General features: G+C 43.9%; 1 protein-coding gene across 2 annotated transcripts in view; it reads right to left on the bottom strand.

Annotated features, from left to right (window-relative positions):
* STK39 (serine/threonine kinase 39) overlaps positions 1-27,240 on the bottom strand; it is a 297,979-nt gene that overhangs the window by 232,362 nt on the left and 38,377 nt on the right. For both annotated transcript variants that reach the window (XM_045066931.1, XM_045066932.1), the window contains exon 2: positions 6,873-6,985. In XM_045066931.1, the coding sequence (XP_044922866.1) occupies positions 6,873-6,985 (113 nt within the window). The remainder of the gene's footprint in view (positions 1-6,872; positions 6,986-27,240) is intronic.

The following is a 27,240-nucleotide window of genomic DNA, read 5'->3' as shown; positions in this document are numbered from 1 at the left end:
TTGGGAAAAAAGTGAGGTGTTAACTATTTTAGCAAGCCATTTCTAACAAATGTATAAAAACACTGAAAAGTAAATTCAATTAGTGCCATTTATTATCCGAATCCACTATGACTTTTAAGTTTGAGGTTCCAAAATGAAAAATGTTTTCTGTGATCAAATCATACATATTTCCAGCTAATGTAATTTTAGAGCTATAAAAATAGTTTTGCATACATAATAGCCTTTCTCTAATTTCTTAAAAATGTATGTCTTTAAAATGTCTAAAAATTTCCCATTCCTAATTCTGCCTTCAGTTGGACTATACTTTGTTAAACACAAACACCAAATTCTACAAAAATAATTTGTGGCTCTCTGTCAAATAAATAAATAGTGGCAAGGGACAAACACAGCAGTATGAAATTTAATGTTGGTGACCTGAAATGCTCAAAATAATATCACAGTCAGTGAAGTTGGCTTGTTTTAAATGCTATACCCTTGGTATAAAAGATCCTATGAGAAACAGCCAAATGCTATTTGTTACCATATATGATAAATGAGCTGGGATATGAATAATTAACTTACTGATTAGAAATTTCTTTTGTTCAAAAAGCATGGAAAAATATTTTCATTTCTATAATAAAGAGAGCACACATTATAGCTTCAAGCTTTTTAAGTTGACATCTTCAACCTGGTATAATTGTTTTTCTACAATAAACAAGGCTTACAAAAGTATCAACACAATTACAGAGATTAGGAAAAACAATACAAAAAATGTTTTTTGAATTTTTAAAAACTCAATTAAAAGGGGGGAACCCTGCTAGTGAAAATAAGTCCTCAGAGGCCTTACATTATATTATATTATAGTTTCATTTTAAAAGTATAAGAGAAGCCTATGTCAGATAATGAAACTATTAGGAGATAATTAAACTATTCTCCCAAACGACCATTAGGTAAAATAAATACCTAGAGCTTTATTCTCCAAAATAACCTACAAATCACAGCTAATTTGGTTCCTCTAAACACAAGGAAGGAAAGTAGGAAGAAAGGGAGAGATGACTAGAGAGGGAACAGCAGGTCAAGAGAAATAAGAAATAATAAAATAACACTGTAGCAAAAAGCAAAGGCAGTGGCTTTGTTCTGAGGGAAGTAAACTCTTGAGTTATCTACAAACACAGTGAAACACAGCAAAATATCCTCATAAAGATGATATAGGAAGAGAAGGGCAGATGTCAGATTTTTTCCAGCTGGATACAGAAACTCTTTCGTTATGTACCTGGGGTAGGCAGATGACACACTGAGTACCTAAACGTATGCATTTACACTGGATTGTTATTGCTACACTCTAATAGTGGAGTGACTTGATCCTCTCCTGAATTATGATGCATAATTTGCTACCAATCAATGTTTTTGCTCAAAGGATTATTAAAAGGAATTTCTTTAAAGAATTAATTTTTTTTTAAAGATTTTATTTATTTATTTGACAGAGAACACAAGTAGACAGAGGCAGGCAGATAGAGAGGAAGGGAAGCAGCCCCCTGCTGAGCAGAAAGCCCGATATGGGACTCGATCCCAGGACCCTGAGATCATGACCTGAGCCGAAGGCAGCGGCTTAACCCACTGAGCCACCCAGGTGCCCTAAAGAATTAATTTTTAAATACTCAGAACCATAGAACTTTGGGACTGAAAATAACTTTTGCCCTCAAGCAGAATTCTTTATTGAACAAATGAGGATACAAAGGGCCAAAGGTGAAACCAACTGCTCTCAAGACCATGATCCATGTGAAGAACACAGGCCCTCTGACTCAGGAAGCCATTTTCCCTCTATCACAAGTTTCAGCAACCATGTGTAGCCATTGTTTGTTGAAATGATTTTGCTCACATTTGTAACCTGTTATATATTAAAACATTGTAATGATCATTATATATTGTTTTACACTGAAATCACTTAACTGGTCTTATTTATTTATTTATTTGTTTATTTTGCCTTTTTTTTTTTTTTCTTTCTTGAAGAAACAAGTGCTTCGTGTGGCCCCAAGGCCAAGGTTTCTCCTACACACACAGCACTCCTGCCCCTGGGAATTAAAGTTTTAGCCACGCTGATGTTTATGAAGGAATGAGAAAATGCTACAGAGTTTTCTGTGACTGGTGCCAAACACAGACTAAAAATATGAGAACCTGAGTCTAGAGAAAAAAACATTGAGAAGGCTATGGCTAAAGTCTAAGAACCATAAAGTCAAGTAAGGTGATGAACCAAAATGTCCGTCAATCCCTTGGTAAAAATTTTAAGAAGAGTTCTTGAAGGTTGGAAAAAGTGGGTCTTAGGATAAATAAAGGGAAGGACGACTATGTCACATTTATGGAAATCACTGTCACCTGGAGATAGAGACTGAAAGATGACTTCAAAAAAGTGGATGATTTCTTTCCCCGTGAAATGGAATTTTAAGGGAAGTGAGAGGGCCCTCGAGCAGCACATCCCTAACCTCTGAGGCTGACCACAAACCAGAGAATTAAGCTCTTTCAAGAAACCTCAAGGCCATCTTCACATATAATATACTCGCCAGCATGACAGTGGTTAGGACCTGTTTAAGCAAGTCTGGAATTCCTATTGAAAAGCAAGAACTACCTCAACGGAATGCATGTTAGAGAATCTGTTAAACCATTTCTAAATAAATAGAGAGAAAAAGTGCAGAAAGAATCCATAGCTCAAAATGCTCACCAACGCAACATAAGAATGAAGAAACTCATTGACCAGTCCCCGGGCTCCCCAAAAAAGAACAATTAACTTTGTTTTCCCATCGTCTAGTTCAGTGGCTAGCATTTTGTAGGGTTTAATAGCCATGCAGTTAACAAGCTCTGCTTTGAAGCTATAAATGTCTCCTAGAGAGGGTTAAGCCTGTTATAGTCATCTACACCACTGTGGGATTAAAAAATGTGGGATTAACATATCTCAGAAATTATCAAAGCATCTAGGTAGGAATGGTCAGGAATATAGAACATGCCAGGAACATCCCTTGACTCTTGGAAAACTAACCACCAAATCGTCATACCTAGAGAGTTTGGGATGTAGTTAAAAGCCAATTTCTAATACATCTATGAAAATTTTTTTAAATGCCTAGAAAAAGAATTAAGTTAACTAAATGATCTTCATGTAATGCCAAGAAAAACATTTGTTCTAGGGTTTTCTAATTGCTATTAAGATGAATTTTTAGCAAGCCTATTGCTTTGTCCTCTGATATATACTCCCAGAACAGACCCTTCTTACAGGCCTGAGCACAGCAGTGTAGAAACTCATTAAATATTTACCAGATATATTACTAAATGTGTATTAGATCTGGAACCAAATTGTCACTGAGGAATATCACAGTACCCCTTTCAATGGTTTAAAAAAAAAAAAAAATTTTTTTTTATTTAAATTACCACTTATTTAGCACCAGTGATTTCACTGAATGTTTCTTTTTCTCCCTTCATTCTCAGAGACACCAAGCCTGTAATTATCACTTTGCTTCAGAAATCATGACCACGGGGCACCTGGTTGGCTCAGAGGGTTAAACCTCTGCCTTCGGCTCAGGTCATGATCCCAGGGTCCTGGGATCAAGCCCCGCATCAGACTCTCTCTCTCTCTCTCTCTCTCTCTCTGCCTGCCTTTCTGCCTACTTGGGATCTCTGTCTGTCAAATGAATAAAAAATATTTTAAAAAGAAAGAAAGGAAGGAAGGAAGAAAGAAAAAAATAAATCATGAGCACCTGAATGCTTCTTCAGCCAACATGAAGTAAACCCCCTGTGACCACAGACACTGACAGGATTTGCACTATGGAGCAGCAAAGTCCAGGGACAGCTGTCCAGAACTGCTCCGGGCCATCACAAGAGGCCTGTGCGTGTCAATCCTACCTTACTGGGGGGCGGGAGCAAGGGGGTAGGGACATGGCAGAGAGAAGGAAGTGGGAGGTAGGTAACACAAGTTTAGCAGCGGAGGCCAATGTCCCACCAGCAAGCAAACCGTCGACAACTGTGACTTCTATGACATAACGCTGCACGAGATAAGGACTCCAGTGGCCGCTGTTTCTTACAGGAACAATGGCTTCCAGTTAACCCGTGGCACAGACTGTGAAACGACGCGAGCACTGACCTGTACGTAACGCACGCATGCGCGCACGCACAGACACGGAATTAAAGGATTATTAGGATACCGGATGTCCAAACACTGCCAAAATGTGAACCCAGAGAGATAATAAAAGTGCGAGAAGCAGCAGTATTTGAAATCGAAAGGATTATAGCAACTTTGCTCCACACAACCTCATGTGCCAAGAGCGGGGCCACAGAAGCCTGGCAACATTAGGCAGCCCGTCCTGTAAACTCCACTTCTCTCTGTTTGCCAAGGACAAACATCCCAGAGAACCCTAACCACTCACCCCCATCTTCTGAAATATCAAAGACATCAAAAGGTCAAAGGTGCAAGGTTAAGGTACGATCAAAGCAAGGAATCAATATACCTTTAAAATGAAAAATAGGTAACTATACATATAGACTATGTCCTGTTAACACAATGTGGGCATTAAGGGGGGAGGGGAGAATGAGAGAAATAAACTAACTGCTAATAAGCAAACTCATAAATCCAAAAACCTCAGAAAAATGAGCCAAGCCCAAAATCATAAAACCAGGTCCTTACATGTGCAGCTCTGCCTAAATTATGAGTATATCCAAATGACACTGTTATGGTCCCTGGTCCCAGGGACACAGAGGAAATGGTTCCCCCAAGCCCCTTTCTCCCTACCCCTGCTGCCTCCACCAGGACTGTCATTAGCTCCCATCACTGGCAGCCAGCCGCTAACGAACAGCCAGCGGAGGGAGAACATGGAGGCGTGGGGCAACTTAGGCCTTGTCGAGACCAGGGACCACAGCGTCAGCCCAGGAGGCTGGTTCCAGAATTGCTACAAACAAAGGCACACACACAGCCTCACAGAGACCCTGTATAAATATTCTGCAGCTGGCAACAGGACAGCCAAGGGACCTCCAATGGAGTACCACGATCAAGTACAACCATCACGGGCAAACAGAGCATATGGTTAAATGGGCACTCCAATTAAAAAAAAATATATAGTGTATACTCGGTACAGCCACAGAATTTGAGGACTCCTAAAGGGATCTGAGACAGTTCCTAATCCAACTCTTTCTAAATAGTGCTGTGCTGTTAGGTGACTCGACCAAAGGTAGAAAACAAGTCAGCGGCAGGAGGAGGACCCAACTCTCCCCACAGTTTGTTTAGTGCTTTTTCCACTTGGGGAAAGTGACCTTCAAAACGGGTCAAATGACAAAGGCACAATTTTGTTGGTCACTCTGATCATAAGCAACCACGCAGCAATCATTTCAGCAAGAGTAAAGCACAGCTGAAATTTTGAAGAAGGTAAAAGCCTTAAATGTATACAAATTTTGTGGGGTTTGGGTTTTTGCTTTTTGTTTTTTGGTTTTTTTAGTTAACACTAAATTGTGGAAGCTCTTGCTTTAATCTGAGTTTTAATGGGCAATCTGTTGCTTCAATCCCAGAGAAATCTATGCCTCCTGGAGCCTAATTTAAAATGGAAGGCCAAACAGATCTGGAAAAGTACAGCTTTACCCTTCTACTTAATTTATACTATAGTGTGCTGTAATTAAGCCTGAAATAAAAGCTATATTCTGAGTAGAGACAAAAAGCTCTTGTTAATGACATTCCATTCTCAATGTAGAAAACAACAAAAGGCTTCTTCATTTGGAGCCAAATGTCATTATACTTTGTAGCTTGTGTGGAGCGATTGGACTAATATTTGTACTGGGATTAGGGTTGGGATAACCAATCAGTTAACTCCTCCATGCAGTTTCCTATTATCCTCAAATAAGTGGCCAAAAGGCAAAAAAAAAAAAAAAAAAAGGAGAGAGAGAGAGAGAAAATTGGCAGGCAGAACGTCAACTATATTTATGAGATTAAACTCTCAAACCCTTCACAGTTTGCTGGGCAACTAATAACCATTTGCCAAGCTGTTCATTTAATAATGAGTCAGTTAAGCCAAAAGCAAATGTTGCTGCAACCAACCAAAGCAACTAGAGTCTATCCACAGTCAAAGTTCCAATTATTTATGTAATGTACATACTTCATTTAGAATAAGAAGTCCAAGCTGCCGTGTACAAAAAAAAAAAAAAAACCCAAACTCCCCTTATTAGCCAAATGCAAGCTACCCTACGGTTCTTGAATAACCATAATGTGTACGTCATCTGGCAATTTCTTTTTTTTTTTTTTTTTAAGATTTTATTTATTTATTTGACAGACAGAGATCAGAAGTAGGCAGAGAGGCAGGCAGAGAGAGAGGAGGAAGCAGGCTCCCTGCGGAGCCCGATGCGGGACTCGATCCCAGGACCCTGAGATCATGACCTGAGCCGAAGGCAGTGGCTTAACCCACTGAGCCACCCAGGCGCCCTCATCTGGCAATTTCTGAGAGGCAAAATGACCGACAGTGGGCTTGGGGAGTAATTCCTATTTATGTCGTGACTCTGGACGCAGGGCCTGCAGCTCTCCAGCCCAGCTCAGCACCCAGCATCATGTGACCTAAGAGGTCATCGAACTGGGTCTGTTTCCTGGTTTTCCAAAAGAGAGTGTCTGTGCTGAGACCAGCCCCACCCTGAACAAAATCCCGCTTGTCAGAGCGACGGAAGTTGTACGGTATACAACACAACTGCGAGGGACCGTGTCATTAATCAGGGGACTGGAAGAGCGGTGTGGGCTGCTTTCCAAGAAATGCGTGTGTTGGAAGAGGAGAGAACACCCAGCTGCCTTTGCTCTCTCTTCCCCCCTGCTTCTCCGGCCCGTCTCTGCACACCCATCGGTGGAGAAAAGCAACACGCGGGCATCCTCCACTTTTACTTACTAATAGTTCATCCATACTGGTCTGGCATTTTTCCAGGTTGATCCGTTTTATAGCCACGCGCTCTTGCCTGGGCTTGCAGAGAGCAGCCTGAACCACGGCCGTAGCTCCACTGCCTGAAACAGAAGGAAAACAGCATCAGCTCTCAGGTGGCGCACGGTCTGGTTACGTCGTGACCCCCTTCCTAAACAAATACCTGGGTTTTTTTTTTAAGTCTTCTACTCGACGTATTCAAAACATTGCCTTTTAACACATTCTCAGAGAGCTTCTGAGTCTGAAAATAATTCTCTGCGGAAGAAGCAGCAAAGAGTGGACTGTTCGATGGGATATAAAAACAGTGTCCGCCCCCCAAAAGCCACGATCCACATCAGAAGAGCCCACCGTGATCCAGCACGTTTACTGCTGCCCAGAGCAGGGGTTGATGAAGTGACAAGGCTGAGGTCACGGGGCCGGGGGCCATGAGCCTCTAAGCACAGCACTGCCTGGAGGCCTTTGAGCATCCCGAGCTCCCAGGATTCTCTAACTTCGGTGCCCTTAAAAAATCTCAAGCTCTTCTTCCACTTCAGCCCAACCCAAACCACTCCAGCCTGAACTACTTCAGGGTCTCCACAAGACGCCGTGACAGCTTATCTGCTCTGAGTGCTCTTTGAGCTTATTCCTTCTGAGCGTGCTCTCCCATTAGAAGAAGAGGGATCAACTGAGGATTCTCGTGTTGGAAGCACGACTTTCAAAGATGCCACGCAAGTGATGCAAATGTGTAATTACAAAAGCTCTCAGTATTCACATGAATTTCCTATTTCTAAGGTTTCATGATCTTTAGCTAATGCACTCAAACTCCTAGGAGACAGAGTCATGTCATTATCCATATTTTATAAGAGCAAAATGTAGACGTGTAATGATTTGTGGCAGAGCACAAAGAGCTCCTAATCCGATTTCTATTCCATGGGGGCAGAGAGACCTCCAGGTTAAGGTATCCCACTTCTGCAACGAATATCAAAAACTTTCCACTGCAAGACAGCCAAGCAGAGAAATAGCCTGTACTCAGGATTGTGCAAAAAGGGACCCAGACGCGACCATGTACCTTTCTCCTTAAAGCTTTTCTTCAAGAATGACTTCTCAATTAAGTCATCTAATAGCATCAGAGGGGGGAGGGGGCAGCTTTGGGCAATACAGAAGGGAGATCAGTGTTAGCTTTCCTTACAGATGTGATAGACAGGCATGACATTTCTAGGGCAAATCAATCCTTTCCCACATCAAGGAGGTGCCCCAGTAGGTGTCTTTGAAGCTGAAGGTCTGCCTTTCTTCTGTCCTGTAGTCTCAACATCCACTCTGGCCCCCGGATCTGGGATCTGGTGTCCCAAACAGATCACCCTATACTCCAAAACCAGGTCTCCAACTTCAAGACTCCCATTCCAGAAAGTCCAACCTGTGTTCACCGAGGGAGGAGAAAATCCACCTATACAAACAACCCCCTGTACAGTAGGCACTTCCTCATGCAATTCTCATTATAAGCTTACACATTTTTGTTGTTCCTAGCCTCATTTTATACGTGAGAACACTGGGACTTGGAAAATTCGCCCACGCAGCTAAGCGCCTAGGCTGGGGTCTGAGTCAGGCCGGCCAGTCTCCAGGCTCCATGCCTTTCCCTGCTTCCCAGAGGCCAGGGCCCACGCTTCCTTTCCCCGCTTGTCCTGGCCTTAAAGGACAGAAAAAAATGTCCTACATGCTTGAACAAAAGAGAAACCACCTAGAGGGAAAAATTCAAGTGAGCCTTGCTCTCTAGTTCAAGGAAAGAGTGCTATTGTCAACAGGTTTTGAAAGGACCTCCCCATCCTTAATCTCACTGCCTTTCCATCAGCGACTATTCCACGTCCCACCATATCGGTCTTGGTCCTACAGATCAGAGCACGCTGGGTTCACTCCAGAATGCTCTAGATACGAGAGCCAAATACTACAAAGAGGCCTGCTGATAGTAAAGTGTACTTTCCAGTCAAGGTCTCCAGAACAAGAGGCCATCCCTGACTGAGCTGCAGAGAAAGTGGTAAGTGGCTGGTTAGCCCTGGGCCCAGTGTCCAGCAGAGAAATCAACACGCGGAGAAATCAACACACATCTTTAACGAGCTGCTGATGGGAAGCCGTTCTCAGCTCTACCTGTTGTAAGTCTCCCCCCAATTCTTACCACACCCCCCCCAATCCTTAATCCACATCCCACAATGTTTTCAAAGCAGGGGAACTGAAAAACAAGGAAGATGAAAACAAACCCCCAGAAAGGATCACACGAGTGCCTGTAAGAGGGAGCTGCCTCCCATGGTCTGGGAGATCCTTGACTATAAAAGTCTGCTGATTTCCACAGACACATGTAAGAACGCAGACAAAAATAAGAATTCTGGACAGAAAGAGGTAGCAGGAGGGAAAGTCTTTTATTAGAGCTTCACAACTAGAGAATTGTTATTATTTAAGGACTAGAACTGACTAAAGAACAACGGGCAGCTTCTCGTCTCGAGAGAGAATCATCCTGGGGTTACTGTCATAGGGTGAATGCACGTAACCACGCACTGGACCATGTAGGAGACACCGCTTTGACCCCAAAGATTTGCCTCAACTGCCAGGGAGATCAAGAACAATGACAGAGGGGCAGGAAGCCCTTTACGGATGAGGAAGGGAAGGGAAGAGCACTCCTACCAGAAACCACCTTGATCTGGACCGACTTCCAGCCTCCGCAACTGGGAGAAGTAAATGCCTGTTGTTAGGCACACCCACCGCTGAGTGTTTTGTTATAGCAGCCAGAGCTGACTAATATAAAGGCCTTTCATTGTGTGTTCTAAGTCCCCACCCCGCTATCACCTGTGGTAAATAATGCCGTACAAATTACAAGTTCTCAACTGCCTGATTAAGTCAACAGCAAGATTAGGTAATGCTCAGTGGAAGGGCCTCTGGTTGGCCAGTGTAGCTCTCAAATCTTGGGTTAGTAAGAACCCAGAAAAGGAGGTTCAACAAACATTCTACCCTATCTTTTCAATCCTGGTACCAATTTCCTCTGTGGCATTGGGCCTAATTTTTCTCTAAATCTCAGTTTCCTTGATGGGCATAATACAAGCTACCCGTGAGGCCTAATAACATCCCTGGAAACATCAACTCAGTAAATGTTAGGCTCTCTCTCTAGAATGTATTTTCTGCACTTGCACAATTAAGGAGGTAGACTATCTAGAGTTTGCACAACCCCCCCCACCACCACCCAGGGTAAAAAAAGGGAAGGCCAAGTACGTCCAGGTCAATACTAAGTACCATTCTATTTACAGGAAGATGCAGTTGGTTTAAAGAGGAGGAAAAGGAGGGCTAGGTTTGAAAACTGGAAGACTAAATGATTTCTAAGGTCAGAGACAGCATAATGAGTCTAAGAGTCTGAAATACAAGAAAAGCATCCAGAGAATTCTGGAATACCTATAAATTAAGATTCTATAACTAAACTTCTTATTGAAAAGGTACTCTGACATCTAACCTAAACTAGAAATTACTTTAAAAAGTCTCTGTCTACCCAGATTGCATGAGTTTGTAATCTAGCCTTGCCACACATACTAAATGCCTCTTCTTCGACCACTGACGCTTCAGTTTCTTCATTTGTATGATGGCGATAATACCACAGAGCTCCCAGGGGGGCTGTGAGGATCAAATGGGTTAATATGTGGAAAGCCCGTGGAATGGTGCCTTGTATATAGGAAGCACTAATTAAATCTTATGTTGGGCGTGTGGGTGGCTCCGTGGGTTAAAGCCTCTGCCTTCAGCTCAGGTCATAATCCCAGGGTCCTGGGATTGAGCCCCACATCGGGCTCTCTGCTTGGTGGGGAGTCTGCCTCCTCCTCTCTCTCTCTCTCTCTCTGCCTACCTCTCTACCTACTTGTGATCTCTGTCTGTCAAATGAATAAATAAAATCTTTAAAAAAATTCTTTAAAAATAAAATCTTATGTTAGTATTACTTCTCAGTAATACTAACTAAGAAGTTAGTATTCTTCTCTAGTATTACTTCTCGTTATTTCTCAGGGAAATCCCTCCAAGTCAACCGGTGTCTGGCCAATTTGTTGTTTCAAGGCTACAGATTTCATGAAGTTGACAAACCATAATTTATTCAGTCCTTCCTCTATTGGTCAGTCTTCTCTCTATGTCCAGCTTTCCCTCCAATATGAATAATGTAGCCATAAACAGCTGATCCTTTAAAATATACGTATGAGTCCACAAGAACTTTTCTTTACGTTCAAGTTAGGACATGGTCAACTGTCCAGTAGCCTCTCCTCATAAACATTAGGAATTAAAAAACAAACCAACCAAATATATATTATATCAGCCTATAACATGAGTAGTGGCCAGTGGAAGGAAGCTGTCATTATAGCCTCCTTAAATGAGGAGCGCCGAGCCAAAACTTCTCTTAAGAGTTTGCCTAGCTTGCAGCACATGAAAGGACTCCTTCATTATGCCTACCTGTCCTTTCTCAGCACATAGTGTCCAGAGCTGCTCAGGCTTTCTTTTTGGATGTGCTCGTTGGTGGTAGATAATTAACAAAACAAATGGCTCTGGACCAGCTGATGACTTCCTCCAATTCTCTCTTTATCCAACTTACTACACGTGTTCTATTTATATCATGGGTCCAACCTCAAAGCCCACAAGGCCAGTGAAGGTCATATGAGAGCTGGAAGCTGGCCAGCGCGTAAATGGACACACACGTGAACTCTGGAGGGACACAGCTGTCACTCTGCCTCCACTAATGTCGCCATGTAAGATTGCTGACTTAGCACGGCCAGATTCGGATTTTTGCAGGAAAGCTGAAAACTCAGAATTTTGTTTGAAATCTTCTAATATGATAAAGTGAGCAATTAAAAAATTTTTTAAATATAAAAGCATTGTGAGTCACATGAAAGCTTGCCACAGCTGTATTTTGCCTCTCTGTGTAACTACTATTGGCTTCAAAGGTGCACCCTTCCATACCCGATGGCCCAATTTTTAAATTATCTATTAGCTTACACACACAAAGTTGCCATTCTTCTGGATCAAAAGTGATCACATTTCCAATGATGACACATAATGTATGTACGTACTCAGGACATGGGCCCAAACTGATTGACTACATGTGGCCGTGGTGCCATCCACCTTATCCCACTATATCCCACCTTCATTTGGCGCGTTCTGTGTGAAAGGAACAGCACAGTAAACACTCGAGTCAAACATGAAGGAGACAAGCAGTGAGACAGGTGTCATATGGAATTCGCTATATGGATTCCTTAACAAAACGGAACCGCCTGCCAGCCTGTCTGATAAATGGTACACAGACTGTGTGTATACACACTGGGCAAGGCCCAGCAAGGCCACGTTTCTCAAGGAAACTACAAACAGGGAGCCACTCCCCCTACCCCCACCCCCGCACCAAGTGACCTTGTTTGTGTTACAACCATGCTGGCTGAGTTACATCCTTCCGCTACCGTCAAAAGAACCAGTCCGTGGACCTACCTTCTGGAATTGCTGGAGCAGAGTTAGAGCTCACACAAAGTAAAATAAAGGTGAGGCCAGTGAGCAAATGTGCCCACATTTCACCACTGACCTGCCAACTCCCTTACCTGGAAGAGCCTGCTTGTTGAAACCTTTAGAGGTCACAGACCTCCCCAAAGGAGAGCAGTGCTTGTATGTAACTTGGCAAGAACCATCTGATAATGCCGCAGAAAAACAAAAAGTAGCCTGGGGATCTGATCCTAAGAGAGATAGAGGGGAACTGGGATGTGGAACCAAATTGAAATGAATGTCAGCAAATTCACCTTGGACCTCAAGCCACATCAAAAGCAATTAAACAATTAAAACAAACAAATGCATTAAAAAAAAAAAAACCCTACCTGACACTTATTAAATTCAGAAGTTACGTGGATTGGCATTACTGATATAAATAAAATCAATAATGAATATGGCGGGGGTACAAGTAAATTCTAGGTACCTGGTTAAAGAGTGGTAAGTACATGATAAGGAATTATTAAATAACTGACTCTAATTGCCATCAAATTCAATGTGGTTAATATTGGGATTTACTCCCAGACGTTTTTTGTTTTCTTCATGATATACACGAGATGATGAATAGGGCTTAGATCCCTCAAAGCTGAAACTGTATTCTAGGAGTCTAGTCCTGATGCTGAAATTAAACTAACACGAAACTTGGAGTAAACCTCTCTGTCTGCGAATGTGCATTTATTTGCTAAAAAAAGAACATCCAATTTTGCTGGGGTGGGGGTCTTTGACCAGCTAGCCCCAGGGCTTGGCCAGGAATCACCTGAGATGCTGTGTCCTCTAGCATCTAGGCGGATAGTCATTTCCTCTCTGCTCCCAAGGACCCAGTACAGCCTCATCCCAGCACTTAACGGGATCCCGAGCAGTCTTCCCCAGACTTACAACTTCTAGAATCAGCCCTTCCGCCAATGCCCCAGCGTAGAACACAGGAAGCCCTAGGTAAGGGTTTGCTAAGTGAATAAAACCCACATCAACCCGTCACTGGGGAAGACACTTAGACACAAGGGAGATGAAGCTGTGTTCTGCACGGGGAGTGCTAGGGCCCTCGCTGACTCTGCAGTCCAGAGGCAAGGAGGAAGAGCAATGTTATCCCTGACCTGCTCGTTGTGTGTGTTTTAAGCCAGTAGTTGGGGATGTAGAAATTAACATCAAGAACAGGCCTAGGGAGGCTACCTGCCTGAAGGCATTTCTGATCTGCAGAACATCTGTTTTAATTTTAGAATCAATGTCATAGGAAAGCTCATACTGAAGAGCAATGTTCCTCCAGAATTGGTAGGGAAACTCAGTTTTCATAAATTAAATCCTCTGGCCACCGCCCACGCGAAATGAGCCGAGGTAAGATAGTAGGGCCTTTAATGACTGCCCTTGAGTATAAAGCAGTGACATCAAACAGCTAACAATGTGAAGAGGTGACAGAAGCCAGCAGCAGCCCTCCCAATCCATCCTAGGAGCCATCACATCAGGCCCTGGACGGCAGGAGGGACACATTCCTGCAGGGCAAATTTGATTTTTAAGTTCATTTAAAGGTCGAATTCAAGTCCTTGCCCCTTGCACACTCCAAGCCCCATGATCTGGCAGGACTGAAAAACTTCCTGTTCTGCTCCAAGGGGGCAGTTCAACCCCTCCCTGCAAAGCCCACTCGTTCTACTGATTAAATCAACCGAACAGAAGCCAACATTCCACAGAGGAATGTCCATTGCTATTCATACAGATAAACAGATACACCCACTGGTGAAGGCCAAAAGACACAAGTATCCTAGTTGCAGCGGGGTGTTCCAACATGGCGTCTCTCCTTCCTCACGGCTCCAACCTTGAGACACCTGGAAATGGGAAAGGCTACAAATACAAAAAGAAGAGCCAGTCTCTACTCGAAGGTCAGTCCCATTCATCCCGTCTCAGCTACATGTATGTTGCCTTTGTGTGAATAAAAGAAAGGTCTCTCTCTGACTGGACATGCACCTGGACGTGCAAGGCCTGGTTCTTGTGGAGACACATTGGTTGAAGCACAATGACGGGGGAAGGAAGCACCTTTCTCCCAGTTAAGTGCATCATAGCTCACTGGGCTGAACGAGGGCTGGTGTTCAGCCTCCATGGGCAATGCACAACCTCGGCGGCCTTGGAACAAAGATTAGCATAGCCAAAACACCCATCCTATAAAAAGGAAAATAAGTAAAGTTTGTTTCTAAGCCCCAGAACAACAACCCCAGACTTAAGAAACAGCCCCATGAGAAAGCCCTGGATTGGGATGGATTTTCTCAAAAGCCTCTGAGACAGAGTAAGAATATCAGAAACACCTACAACGTCTGTTTCAAAAGCAGATTCTTGAGCCCATATTCAACCTACTGAATCGGGATTAGTAAAACTAGTGGCCTGATATGTGCTTTTTAATTTTTATTTTATTTATTTATTTTTTTTTTAAGAGAGAGCTCAAGCAGGAGCGGAGGGGAGGGGCAGACAGAAAGAATCTTAAGCAGGCTCCATGCATGGAGCCCAACTTGGGGCTCATTCTCAGAACACTGAGGATCGTGACCTGAGCCAAAATCAAGAATCGGGGGCACCTGGGTGGCTTAGTTGGTTAAGTAACTGCCTTAGGCTCAGGTCACGATCTTGGGAGTCCCACATCAGGCTCCCTGCTTGACAGGGAGTCTGCTTCTCCCACCGACCTCTCTCCGCCCACGCTCTCTGTCTCAAATAATAGATAAAATCTTAAAAAAAAAAAAAAAAAAATCAACAGTCGGAAGCTCAACCCACCAAACCACCCAGGCGCCCCACTGGTATGTGTATTTTTAATAAGCCTCTCTAGTGATGCCCTAATACTCTCAAGTTTGAAAACCACGGTTTCTGGGTCTCAGTTTGCCTCTCCCTTCCCCTGCCAGGACACAGGAAAATTTATCAGTTAGGAACCAGTTAGGAAAATAGAAACAACACTAGGTACTACAACAGACATCACTCGATCTAAAGAAGAGGTTCAGCAAGTGTCCGCTGAAAACACTGAGCAATAGAGTGAAACTGGGGGATGCAGCTCCCGTCCCCGGGACGGAGGACGGGAAATCAAAGGCAGGAGTGGGGTTATGGGAATCTGCCAGTTGAGAGGAGGAGACCCACAGAGCTGGGAGCAGACCTCTTGAGGAGCAGGTGCTGGCACCTCGGGACCCCCCATGAGTCCACATGGGACTGGGACTCAAACTTGTGAGGACAGCCTAGTGATGGATTCTCTGAGGGATGCCAGGAGGCTGGTTCCAGGACATAGCAAGGAGATGGAGATAGGAACCAGTGGCTGCTAGCAGAGTGAAGGACCCTTCTGGAATGAGGCGCACAAGCACAAGCAAATGGAATGAATCACGTCCCTTCTGCCTCCTCCAGGCTCCCAGAAGCGCTCTGGCAGCCCCTAGTAGCGGAGCTTAACAGAGAAAGAGGAGGCAGAGGAGGAACGTGGTTTGCCGAGTAACAGCCAGTCTAGAAAGATCTGTCTGGTGCCCAGAGACAACCACTTCATAAGGAGCCAAAGGAATAGGATTTCCATCAGCTTCAGCCAGAGGCTGGGGCCAATTCCAAGCTGCACCTAGCACGGGCCGACCTTGTTCTCTTCATTCTCCCTCACTCTGTTTTCAAACACAACTCCTAAAATGGCCCCTTTTAATATCTAACATCCCCCAAATGTTCATTCTGTCCCCACAACCCCAGACCAGCCTCACTCTACTTCCTTTTGGTCAGGCAATAGTTTGAGTAGGGGTCTAGGGCCGGATAGCCCTACCAGCGATGTGACCTTGGGCAAGTTGCTTTGTACATGTATGCCTCAGTTTCCTTAATTATAAAAAAGGGAATGACACTCATAGCCACCTCATGAGACGGCTAGAAATATTACATGAGATAATACACACAAATATAGCAGCTTAAACAAACATGTCTGCCACATAAGTGGCCAACTATGTTTTGACTGCACTATTATCAACAGTGTGATTATCCCAGACACCTGTATCTGGGTCTACTATAAGTTTCTTAAAAAAAAAAGAAAAGCTTTTTAATCCCCTCCCTTGGGATCACCTCTGCTCCCACAGAACCCCACTTCTGTTTCCTGTGAAGTTAAGTCCACCTCTTCCAACACTATTGCTGGTAGCCAGCATTGACAACTAACCCTTATAGGACAATGATTGGGTGTACAGAAAATTGGGCAGGGAAATGATAATTCAAGATCCACTTCCCTGGTCATTACCCTTGGCTACCACACATCCATGAAGCAGCGAGTAACTACAACAATTCTCCTAGCTCAAGAACATTGGAAAAAAGTCCACTCGTGTTAATGCCACCCACCCCTCCCTACCTCTCCATCCGATCGACTTTACTCATCATCTCACTCCTGCTTATCTGGTCTCCTCGGGAACCTGAAGGTTTTCCCCCAAGTAACACCACACACCAGGAAGTAAGGGACAACCCTAAAGGGTAGAGGTCTTCCTGCCCCGCTCTCTACACACTCTTCATCCAGAAGCAGGATGATGTCACAGTCCGAAATGCTAGCAGAAAAGAAGAGGGACACGGGAGTGCTACTTTCAGGAACACAAAGGTCCAGTGTGGTGGGAAGCAGTGCGTTGGCAAGCTGAGCGGGGCCCAGAGCGCAGTGGAGTGAGAAAGAAGGCGAAGAAGCACCCCACAAAGGGCACTTTGCACCACTCGGGCTCTGAGGGAAGCAGCAGCATGCTGTCAGTCCCGGCCTCCACCTGCCCCACCCCCCAGGTCCCCGCTCTGAAGCACCTGCAAGATCTCACACGGTGACATAGGGGGAGCCTGGCAGGATGTCAGGAGAACCCTCCCTCCTGTGGTCTTGACACCAGGGGCCAAAATGTTAGAGGACTATGTAGGAATCGGAAAATGTGCGGACAGTGCAAGGGGTCACCTGGATATCCCAGGAATATGCAGATGCTGACTCAGCAGGTCTGGGGCAGGGGCTCCCACTCCCAGGTGATACGATGTAGCTGGTCCGTGGACCACACTCAGAATCGCTAGAGCACAGGGGAGGTAGCTGACCCAAATCACCCACAAAGCTTCCAGGTGCCCACCTCCTAACAAAGGAGTAAAGGCTCAGAAACCTCCTGATCCAGCCCGCCACAACCCCAAAGGCTGACAGGGGAGGGCGGCATGAGCTGTGGGGAAGCAGATGTCTGCGGAGTCTGGGAGAAGACGCATGACCAGCTTCAGAAAGGGGTTCCCGGGCCTGCAGGAGTCCAGAGGGAGCAAATCCCTATACGGGGAACCACACTTGGTAATTTTGTATGTATTTAACTCTTCAAAAATGAAGATTCAACAACCTTCCCCTTAATGTCTTTACTTGATTTTTTGGTACGCTTACAGAAACTGGCTGCAAAGGGAAGATGAGGCCGGCCCTACTTCCCTGCCTCGGAAGACGGAGAGTAATTTAACTTGAAAATTACTTTCAGTAACTGTGGCTTAAATTAACTTGGGCTCTGGTTATCTGGTAATTTATTCCATAAATCCAGAAAACAGGATTCCTCAAATATTATGGGTAACGAAGGGTCCACAGTAAACCAAAGTGAATAGTCAGGTCACCGTAAATGCTTTTATTCAACACACATTAAACAATTAAACTTTATAACAGGAATACGATGTCTAAATTCAACCTACACAGAGGACCTCGTGTGGCATTTCAAGAAGAATTATTACAGATCGTAATCGTGTTAACTGAAACTTCTTTCTTGTAGCGTGAGGCCTAGGCCCCCAGGTCTGTGACCCCCATCTCTAAGTGGCAGCAGACGTGTACTACAGATGGCTGCAAGGAGGGGCAAATACGACGTAAAGTCACTCACTCATCTCCTCCTGTTTTAATAGCGAGGCTGATTTGATTGGGAAGTACTGGTTAATTTTTTTTTTTTAAGATTTTTAAAATTTATTTATTTGACAGAGATCGCAGGTAGGCAGGGAGAGGAGGAAGCAGGCTCCCCGGGGAGCAGAAAGCCTGATGCGGGGCTCGATCCCAGGACCCTGGGATCATGACCTGAGCCGAAGGCAGAGGCCTTAACCCACTGAGCCACCCAGGTGCCCCGAGAAGTACTGGTTAAACCGATCTTTTCAGAGAGAAACTCCTTTGTCTCTTTCTGTTTCATTTACTCATCAAACGATAGAAGTATTCAGTTTTATGTTTGCTGTCAAGTTTCTGTTGGCCAGGCCCTCGGGTCTAGGCTCCAAGCCGTTGGCCCAGTAGCTATGTATAGACCGAAATCCTGAAAAGGTCTGGTTTTAGATTCAATCTTCTCATGTGTCAATTAGTTCCACTTTGTTACTTCAGCTAATTCAGTCCCAGTCGGGAGACCAAGATGGATAGATAAGTGTAACAACCCATCACCAGTGATGGGAATGGAGTGGGAAGGAACAACCAAAAGCCCATCGTCTACTATGTACAATAACTGTAATGATGCCTTCAACACACACAGAATAATAGCATCTCAAAGTTGAAAACAAACTTCAATTTACAGTTCGTACAATCATATGACAAAGACTATGTGTTTTTTTATTTATTCAAAGACTTTATTGAGCTTCTAAGAACATGTCAGGCACTATTTAAGGTACTGGGAAGGAGGCAGAGAGGAAAAGGGGCATGCCCTCCAAGAGTTTACAACTTAATTGGAATGACAGACATAGATTTCTTTAAAAATCATGAGTAAGAATTTGATTTTGTGATAAGTGCTATGACAAAACAGATATTATATCAATTTGTGGGAAGATCTCTTAAGCTATGATGGCCAGGGTGGTCTCTCTGAGGTGGTAACATCTGGACTGAATTGAAGGAGTCACACAGATCTGTGGGTGGAATATTCCAAGAAGAGAGGCTGCACGTGCAAAGGGCCTGAGGCAGAAATGAGTTTGGAGAGCTTGAGGGACAGAGACAAGGATAGTGTGGCTGGAGCTTGTTGATAGAGAGGGTAAGGGTGAAAAGAGATGGTCAGACAGGCAGAGGAATGAATACCCAGAAAGAGCCCTGTCAGCCAAAATAAGCACTTTGGAAATTTTTGATGAGAGACTCACATTTTATACTGCTCACTCCAGCTGCTGTGTGGACACCAGGTTACAACGTGAAGCAAGAGCAGATGCAGCGTGATTGGTTAGGAAGTTGCCAGAGAGGGACAGGCACAAATTCATGATGGCTAAAGACTGAAGAGGGAGGGAGACAAGTGGCTGGATTAGGGATCTATTTGGAGGTACAGCCACAGGATTTGCTGAATGACTGGATATTAACTGGGGGGGGGGGTGGGATTTAGGTAATAAAACTAAATGCATGATCGCCTCCACTATAACCATCACTGCATTTTACAACAAACAATCTTGATTCTCTCTTCACCTTTGTTCTTTCCAAAACTCTGCCACCAGAGCTGTCCCTCCATCAGAACATGCACCACTTGCTCCCGATGACAACTTAAACAGTGTGAGCCACCACACATTTGTTCAACCAACCTTCCCAGTCAAGAACAGGAAGGTTGAGGATGGGGGGTCGGAGGCATCGAAACCAGGCTGCTTGCCCACTGCTTGCCCACTCCCCTTATGGAGGAGAGCAGAGGCCGTGCTCTCATCTCATCAACAGATGTTCTCAGGGAAGAAAGAAGTGTTCGGTCATTTCCTTCAAACGAATATCTGTCTGTACTGCCTCCTATGAAGAACAGGTTTTAAAACCAAACATAAAGATATTTAATATTTGGTATGGGGAGGCATTCCTTTTTGTCCATCCCACTCTTCTTCTTGTGGAGGCTCAGAAGAAATAATTAACTAGTCCAACGAAAGTTTATTTCCTCCCATCCTTAAAATTAAATCATGCCAAGCAGCAACAACAAAGAGTATTTTGAATAAATTTTTTTAAATCCCGTTACCCAAGCACAGCTATTTTCAGGCTTGCATATTACATTCTAATCCTTATTCATACCCACACATGCACACTCACAAAATATAGTCACAGTAATTATGGCTCCCGGTTGTGCTGTTTACATTTTGAGTTAGAGTATAAACATTTTTCACGTTTCTAAAACATGTTTATAATTACATTAGTTGCAACACAACACCCCAACATGTTATTGAACCATAAACTCGAGCCTTAACCCTAGGATTAGACACTTGAATCCTTTCTCGGAGTTTTGTATAGTAATTCCAAAGGGATAACCCACCTTTGGTGCAAAATAAAAGCTGAAACAATGCCAAATGCAGAAGCTTCAAGACCTGTATTAAAAAAGTCGCTGTAGGGGCGCCTGGGGGGCTCAGTGAATTGAGTCTCTGCCTTTGGCTCAGCCATGATCTCAGGGTCCTGAGATCGAGCCCCACATGGGGCTCTCTGCTTGGCGGGGAGCCTGCTTCCCCCTCTCTCTCTGCCTGCCTCTCTGTGTGTCAAATAAATAAATAAATATTTAAAAAATCTTTTTAAAAAGTCCTTTTTTAAAAAGTCGCTGTATTTGGTAGCTCATTAAATTTCTTATAGAATCAATTATATGTCAATGATTTGCCAAACCAAGTGAGTAAAAAAAAAATACATCAATTTCACTTGGGATTATTTACCTAGGACACTAGAATAATTCACAAAGCACAACAGGAAATCGGCTGCACCTGCCCTGAAGAGTGTGCACACATTTTTTTTTTTTTTTTTTAGTGAGAGAACACAATACAGACTTAGAGGATCATCACCTTCTCTGCATGGTGATTTGGACAAAGTCTTAGCCTTCATTGGGTAAGAGTCCACAGACGAGACACAGCAAGAGACAACTCTGGATGCCTGAAGTATAGTTCCACGCTGAAATAGCTCCCTGTATTTAAACATGTATGGGCGATGTAGGACTGGATAAATACAGAACACGAAGAAATGTCAGAGAAAGATGGAATACCAGCCTGTATTCTAAAGGTGCCTTTTCTTTAAGGCTTTCTAAGCCCTCGAGCATGGCTAAAAGGTGTCGGAATACGCTATTCCAATGCCACTTTCCCAGCTGTCCTACAGATTCTTCATCACAGCACTGGGTTTTAGGCGATGCTAAAAGTAGCAGAGGGGCTGGGGAAGTGTCAGGGACTTTAGCTTCCAAAAGTATTTTGTGCATCCCTTGAGACCCTGACACCTCAATGGTTATGCCAGGCAGCAGACATGAGGCTGACACGGCTACAGTTCATTCTCGGCTTTAAATGGAAGCCAGCAGCAGCCTCTCTGGGAAGATTCGCAAATACCTTGGACACCAGAATGTCACCTTTCCCATGTAGTTTACTCACTGTCCTTAACTTGTGCGTCTAGCCATTTCAGGAGAATGTCTGCAGGAGAACAAGACATGGCTATCTACAGGTAAGATCCTATCATGCAACCACTGAACTCCATCCTGGAAAACAAAGGAAGCTGTTCAGTTTCTCAAAGTGCGTCGTATTTCGAAGTGACTGGTGAAAAGGCACCATTTTAAGGAATTCCATGATTCCCTATATTTGAACATTCTTTCTTTTTTTTTTTTTAAGATTTTATTTATTTATTTGACAGAGCGAAATCACAAGCAGGCAGAGAGGCAGGCAGAGAGAGCGAGAGAAGCAGGTTCCCCATCAAGCAAATAGCACAATGCGGGGCTCAATCCCAGGACCCCGAGATCATGACCCGAGCCGAAGGCAGCAGCTTAACCCACTGACCCACCCAGGCGCCCCTGAACATTATTTCAAAGTAGACTCTCACATCTTCTGCCAGGACTTACACTGAACAAAAACTCCAAAAGGACATCCAAATTCTTTGGACAACTGGTATTTAGCCATATCCAATTACTTGAAATAACTAAGCTGTCAGCAGGGTCTTAGAAATGTTTGGGCTACGAGAGTGTCTGGATGTCATATTATGTTTCACGATAGTATCTGACCTGTGTTACATTTCCTCATATTCTCCAGCAAGAAGCAAAATGACCAAACAGGCCCAATGAAATAAGGTTCTGTTTTCCACTCACCTTAGTTTCATTCTCAATCTTTAACATTTTCCTGGGTTTTTTAAACTCATGTCTCAAAAACTCTATGTCAAAATATTTAAGAAGTGGGAAAGACTACGACTGGTTAAAGAGAGAGAGAGAGAAAAAAAAAAGCAATCCATGGAAATATTAAATGCTATGCCACTAACTCGAGCTCAGCACACTTGAAATCTACAGGACAAAAGCATCCCCAACAACCATTATATCCTCAACTCTGAAACAAATGTATTTAAAGGACACCACAAGTTAAAATTAGAATTTATAAAAACCAATTCTTGGAGCTCCTGGGTGTCTCAGTCAGTTACATGTCTACCTTTGCCTCAAGTCATGATCCCAGAGTCCCTGGAGAGAATCCACATTGGGTTCCCCTCTTAGCAGAGCGTCTGCTTCTCCCTCTGATGTTCCCCCATTTCGTGCTCGCTCTCTCTCTCTCTCTCTCTCTCTCGCAAATAAGTCACCTTCTACTACCCTTGGTAAACATTCACCTTGTATTTTTGTACCCGTTTATAAATAACCGTATTTTCTCTACTTGATTTTATGATGATGAAATCCACAGAAATGTCTACCTGCCGTGGGCTCAGGGACCCAACGTTATCAGAGAGAACAATCACCTCCTGTAGCTCAGGGAGACCAAGACGTGTTAACAAACATCTTCTACGTGGGACGGGTACCAGCGCAGAACAACCTGACTTTTTGGTCTATATACTTTTGATGTAAGATTCACAGTCACGGTCTCCAACTCAATAAATTCCTCTGACAGGACTTTAAGGAGTTGGTGGGGCAGGGGGGCAGGGACGCATAATACCAACCAGGAGTTAAAACTTTTTAAAGGCAAGTCTCACATGGTTTGCATTTTCCACTGACCCTCCCCAGTTGCCTTTTAATTTCTATCTCATGCTTTCATTTGTTAAATAAATGACAGAGATTCCTTCCAAGATTTTCTTTTTAAAATTTTTTGGATTTGGGGGCGCCTGGGTGGCTCAGCGGATTGAGCCTCTGCCTTTGGCTCAGGTCATGGTCTCAGGGTCCTGGGATCGAGCCCCGCATCGGGCTCTCTGCTCATCGGGGAGCCTGCTTCTCCCTCTCTCTCTGCCTGACTCTCTGCCTGCTTGTGATCTCTCTGTCAAATAAATAAATAAATAAATAAAATTTTTTTTGGATTTGCCCACACCACAGAGGCCAAAGCTTAAGCTAGCAGTGAGACTCTGTGCCTCACGAAAAGTATGGGTAAAACATACCCCACAGAAAAAGATTTCTCAAGGACACACGCAGACCCAGAACTGCAGCACAGGAGAAGCACTGAAATATATTTCTGGGCAAAGCGGGGATGTTTATTTTGTCCTTATGTCAAAAAATGACAGACATTCACTTCAGGAGTTAGCAAGCTCTGGTCATCACAGGTCCATCCGGCGAACCAGCCTCCCACCCTCCAGCCTGTGAAAGAGTTGGAAAAAGAAACTCTTTAAAATACTAGTGAAGTCAATATTCTAGATCACCAAGCCCAATTTAATGGAAAAAGAGAGAAACCAGACACAAATAATTTCCAAGTGGATGAAATCTAGTTGTTTTTACCCCATTCCTAAAGGAATGCAATCTGAAACTGAGAGACATCCCATCCACATTTCACTTTTTTTCCCCCAAAGCCTCCTAAAAACCCCCATTGAGAATAAACACCACCTCCCCCCAATGGGTCCTTTCCTACCCCAAATCACAATTCCATCAGTCAATGAACAAGGAGATTTTCCCAGTCTGGGTTCCTCAATTGATTCCCAAAAGACTTAGGACTCTGAATCAAAATAATGTTTAAGGAGACCATCCAATAAAAAGATATCTCTAGTTGCCGTTAAAGCAAGAACAAAGAACAGTTTTGTCCTGCTTCAAATAGCTCAGATTATTCTCTGTCAATGGCCCCAAAGAAACAGAAAACAACTGGAGAGGAGGCATCCTGAGGAGAATGAGGCCCCTCCTTCATGCTGGCCCAGTAGCCACACAGCCAGGATTTCTGCAAGTGTCTTTGGTTTGGGGGGCTCTTTTTTTTTTTTAATTTTTAGTTTTCTTTCTTTCTTTTTTTTTTTTTTAAAGATTTTATTTGTCAGAGAGAGAGAGCACAAGCAGGGGGAGTAGCAGAGGGAGAGGGAAAAGCAGGCTCCCCAGTGAGCAGGGAGTCAAATGCAGGACTCAATCCAGGGACCTTGGGATCATGACCTGAGCCAAAGGCAGACGTTTAATCGACTGAGCCACCCAGGCACCTCTAATATTTAATGTTCTTAAATTCATATTCAATTGCTTAACATATAATGCATTATTGGTGTCAGAGGTAGAGGTCAGCAATTCATTGGTCTTATGTAAAACCCACTGCTCATTACATCCAGTGTCCTCCTTAATGCCCAACATCCAGTTACCCCACCCCTACTCCCTACCTTCCAGCAACCCTCAGTTTGCTTCCTATGATTAAGAGTTTCTGGTGCACCTGGGTGGCTCAGTGGGTTAAAGCCTCTGCCTTCGGCTCAAGTCATGATCCCAGGGTCCTGGGATGGAGCCCCATATTGGGCTCTCTGCTCAGCAGGGAGCCTGCTTCCCCACTTCTCTCTCTCTGTCTGCCTCTCTGCCTACTTGTGATCTCTGTCAAGCAAATAAATAAAATATTTTTAAAAAAGAGTTTCTTATGGTTTATCTCCCTCTCTTGTTTCAACTTGGTTTTCTTTTTCTTCTCTTCCCCTATGATCCTCTTTCCACATATCAATGAGATCATATAATTGTCTTTCTCTGATTGACTTATTTCACTTAGCATAATACCCTCTAATTCCATCCATTTCATTGCAAATAGCAAGTTTTTTTCATAACTAAGTAGTATTCCATTACATGTGTGCATACCTGTGCGTGTGTGTATATATATATGTGTGTGTGTGTGTGTGTATATACATATATACACATATACATATGTATGTGTATATATATATATATGATCTTTTCTGACGTGGAAAAGTCTTCTTCCACACAACTCCCTCTGATATGCAGGGAAAGTGACTGTTCTCTTGTTCTCCCACTGGTCATTTACACAGTTAGTCATAATGTCCTCCCCCCACCCCAAAATCCCACCCCGAAGACATGCTCCTTCATATGCAGCAGTGTCCAAATTGCCAGCATGCTCTCTCTGGACTGGGTTACTACAATGTAACAGACAGAATACATAAAAATTTTGGAAAATATCTGGAGAGATTAAAAAGAGAGAAACAGGGCTATAAGACAATTTTAACAGTTAACGGAGATTAGGCTAAGGGAAGACGATCATATGTAGGAGATGATGAGTGAGCCCACACTTTCATCTCCACTTTCAGAGCAACTAACGGAAGCATAAGGGGACGCAGGTTAGATGAGCAGATGAACTTTCTGATGGGAACAGTATAATAAGGGCATGGAAGTTATAAAATGCTATGGATGGAAAGATTTACATATATATGTATATAAATATGTGTATATATTTATGTGTGTGTATATATATGTATATGTATATATACATATATAGGGCAGGGTTTCTCAAACTTTAGACATTGACCGATGTCCCAGAGGGTACGGGAAGAGGTCAAAACCTTCCTCACCAGAGAACCCACAGCTCTAAGAGTCGGGGGGTGGGGGGGAGGGGTTCTGCCTAAAAGAGAAAAGAGAGAGAAGTGAGGTGGGGAAGAAACCAGACATCCTTTCCAAGTATCAAGGTCGTGGCCAGACCAGTCACCGAGAACTGAAACTCCCTGAGGGAAAAATCGAGAAACCTGGATTACCTGGATTACCCAGAAACCAGATGACTGGTTGCCCTCAAGAAAACAACGAAAAGGAAGAAAGGGAGACAAAAGAGGGGAAGAGAAATCACTTTGTCTTCGGGGACCCAGTTATGTGAAACCATGGTTTCACAGACCTGAGTTCCTAGGAAGGCGTTCTAGCCGAGGCTGAGTTTATGAGAAAGGACATGTCAGAGTTGTCACCAATGTCAAACTGGAGGCTTCTTATCATGTTAAATGGTGTTGACGTGACGCTGAGACTGAACACTCTGGAATGTGAAACATGGGAAAAGAAAGAATGGAGAGAAACAAAGTCTTCTCTCTCTTCAGGGCCTGCAGCCACTTGAAAACAAAGGAAAGGTTATACAATTTGGAGAACCAATGTGTGTTCTTGAAATGCTTGTCAAAGGCACTGCGTGCTTGCCCAGGAGAACATCTAGAAGAATTCCGGGACACCTAACAACAGGCAAGCCCTGCTTAAATGCACAAGGTGCTGTGACAGGGACTGGACACAAAGCAAGGTCACCACACCTGGCTGTGCACCTTGGGGCATACAGTTTAAGGCAGTTTTAAAAGTGGGCACTGAAGAGGTACAAACAAGAGGTGTTTTCTGGGCCTGCCAAGCTTGTCCCGCACTGGCCCCTCAGCATTTCGCCACCATCGCTGGAACAAAAGAAAGAACCTGTCACTGAGAGAGCAAGGCCAGGTAGGCTGGCAGGAAATCCATCCAGAGCAAAAACAAGAGGGCTCCAATCTCCTGCCCAGGCACCTGAGGTAGAAGAGGCAGGAAGAGCAGGACCCTGGGTCCAGAGGGCAGCTGGGAGTCAGACACCACCCCCCCAGGAGCTGGCAGAAACCACACTTGCGGTGCTTTGCCCACCCGCAAGTCACTCGGCTATCCAGTTTCCAAGCATCATAGGGCACAGATCAACGCACAAGAGAGTTGGCCCTTCTAAAGATTTTCCTTGCCAGATACTGAAATCTGAATTAGGCATAAAAGAAGACAGAGCTCCTTCTTCCTGGTTCTTTATCTGCCACTTCGGATGCTAATGATGCATACTTTGCTCCAAGGCAAATTTTAAATCCCTGGAT

Source organism: Mustela putorius, unplaced genomic scaffold (assembly GCF_011764305.1).
Source record: "Mustela putorius furo isolate JIRA1106 unplaced genomic scaffold, ASM1176430v1.1 tig00003869_pilon_pilon_pilon, whole genome shotgun sequence".
In the NCBI taxonomy this organism is placed as follows: Eukaryota; Metazoa; Chordata; class Mammalia; order Carnivora; family Mustelidae; genus Mustela; species Mustela putorius.
Note: the sequence above shows the minus strand (reverse complement) of the source record. Positions and strands in the feature narration are given on the sequence as shown.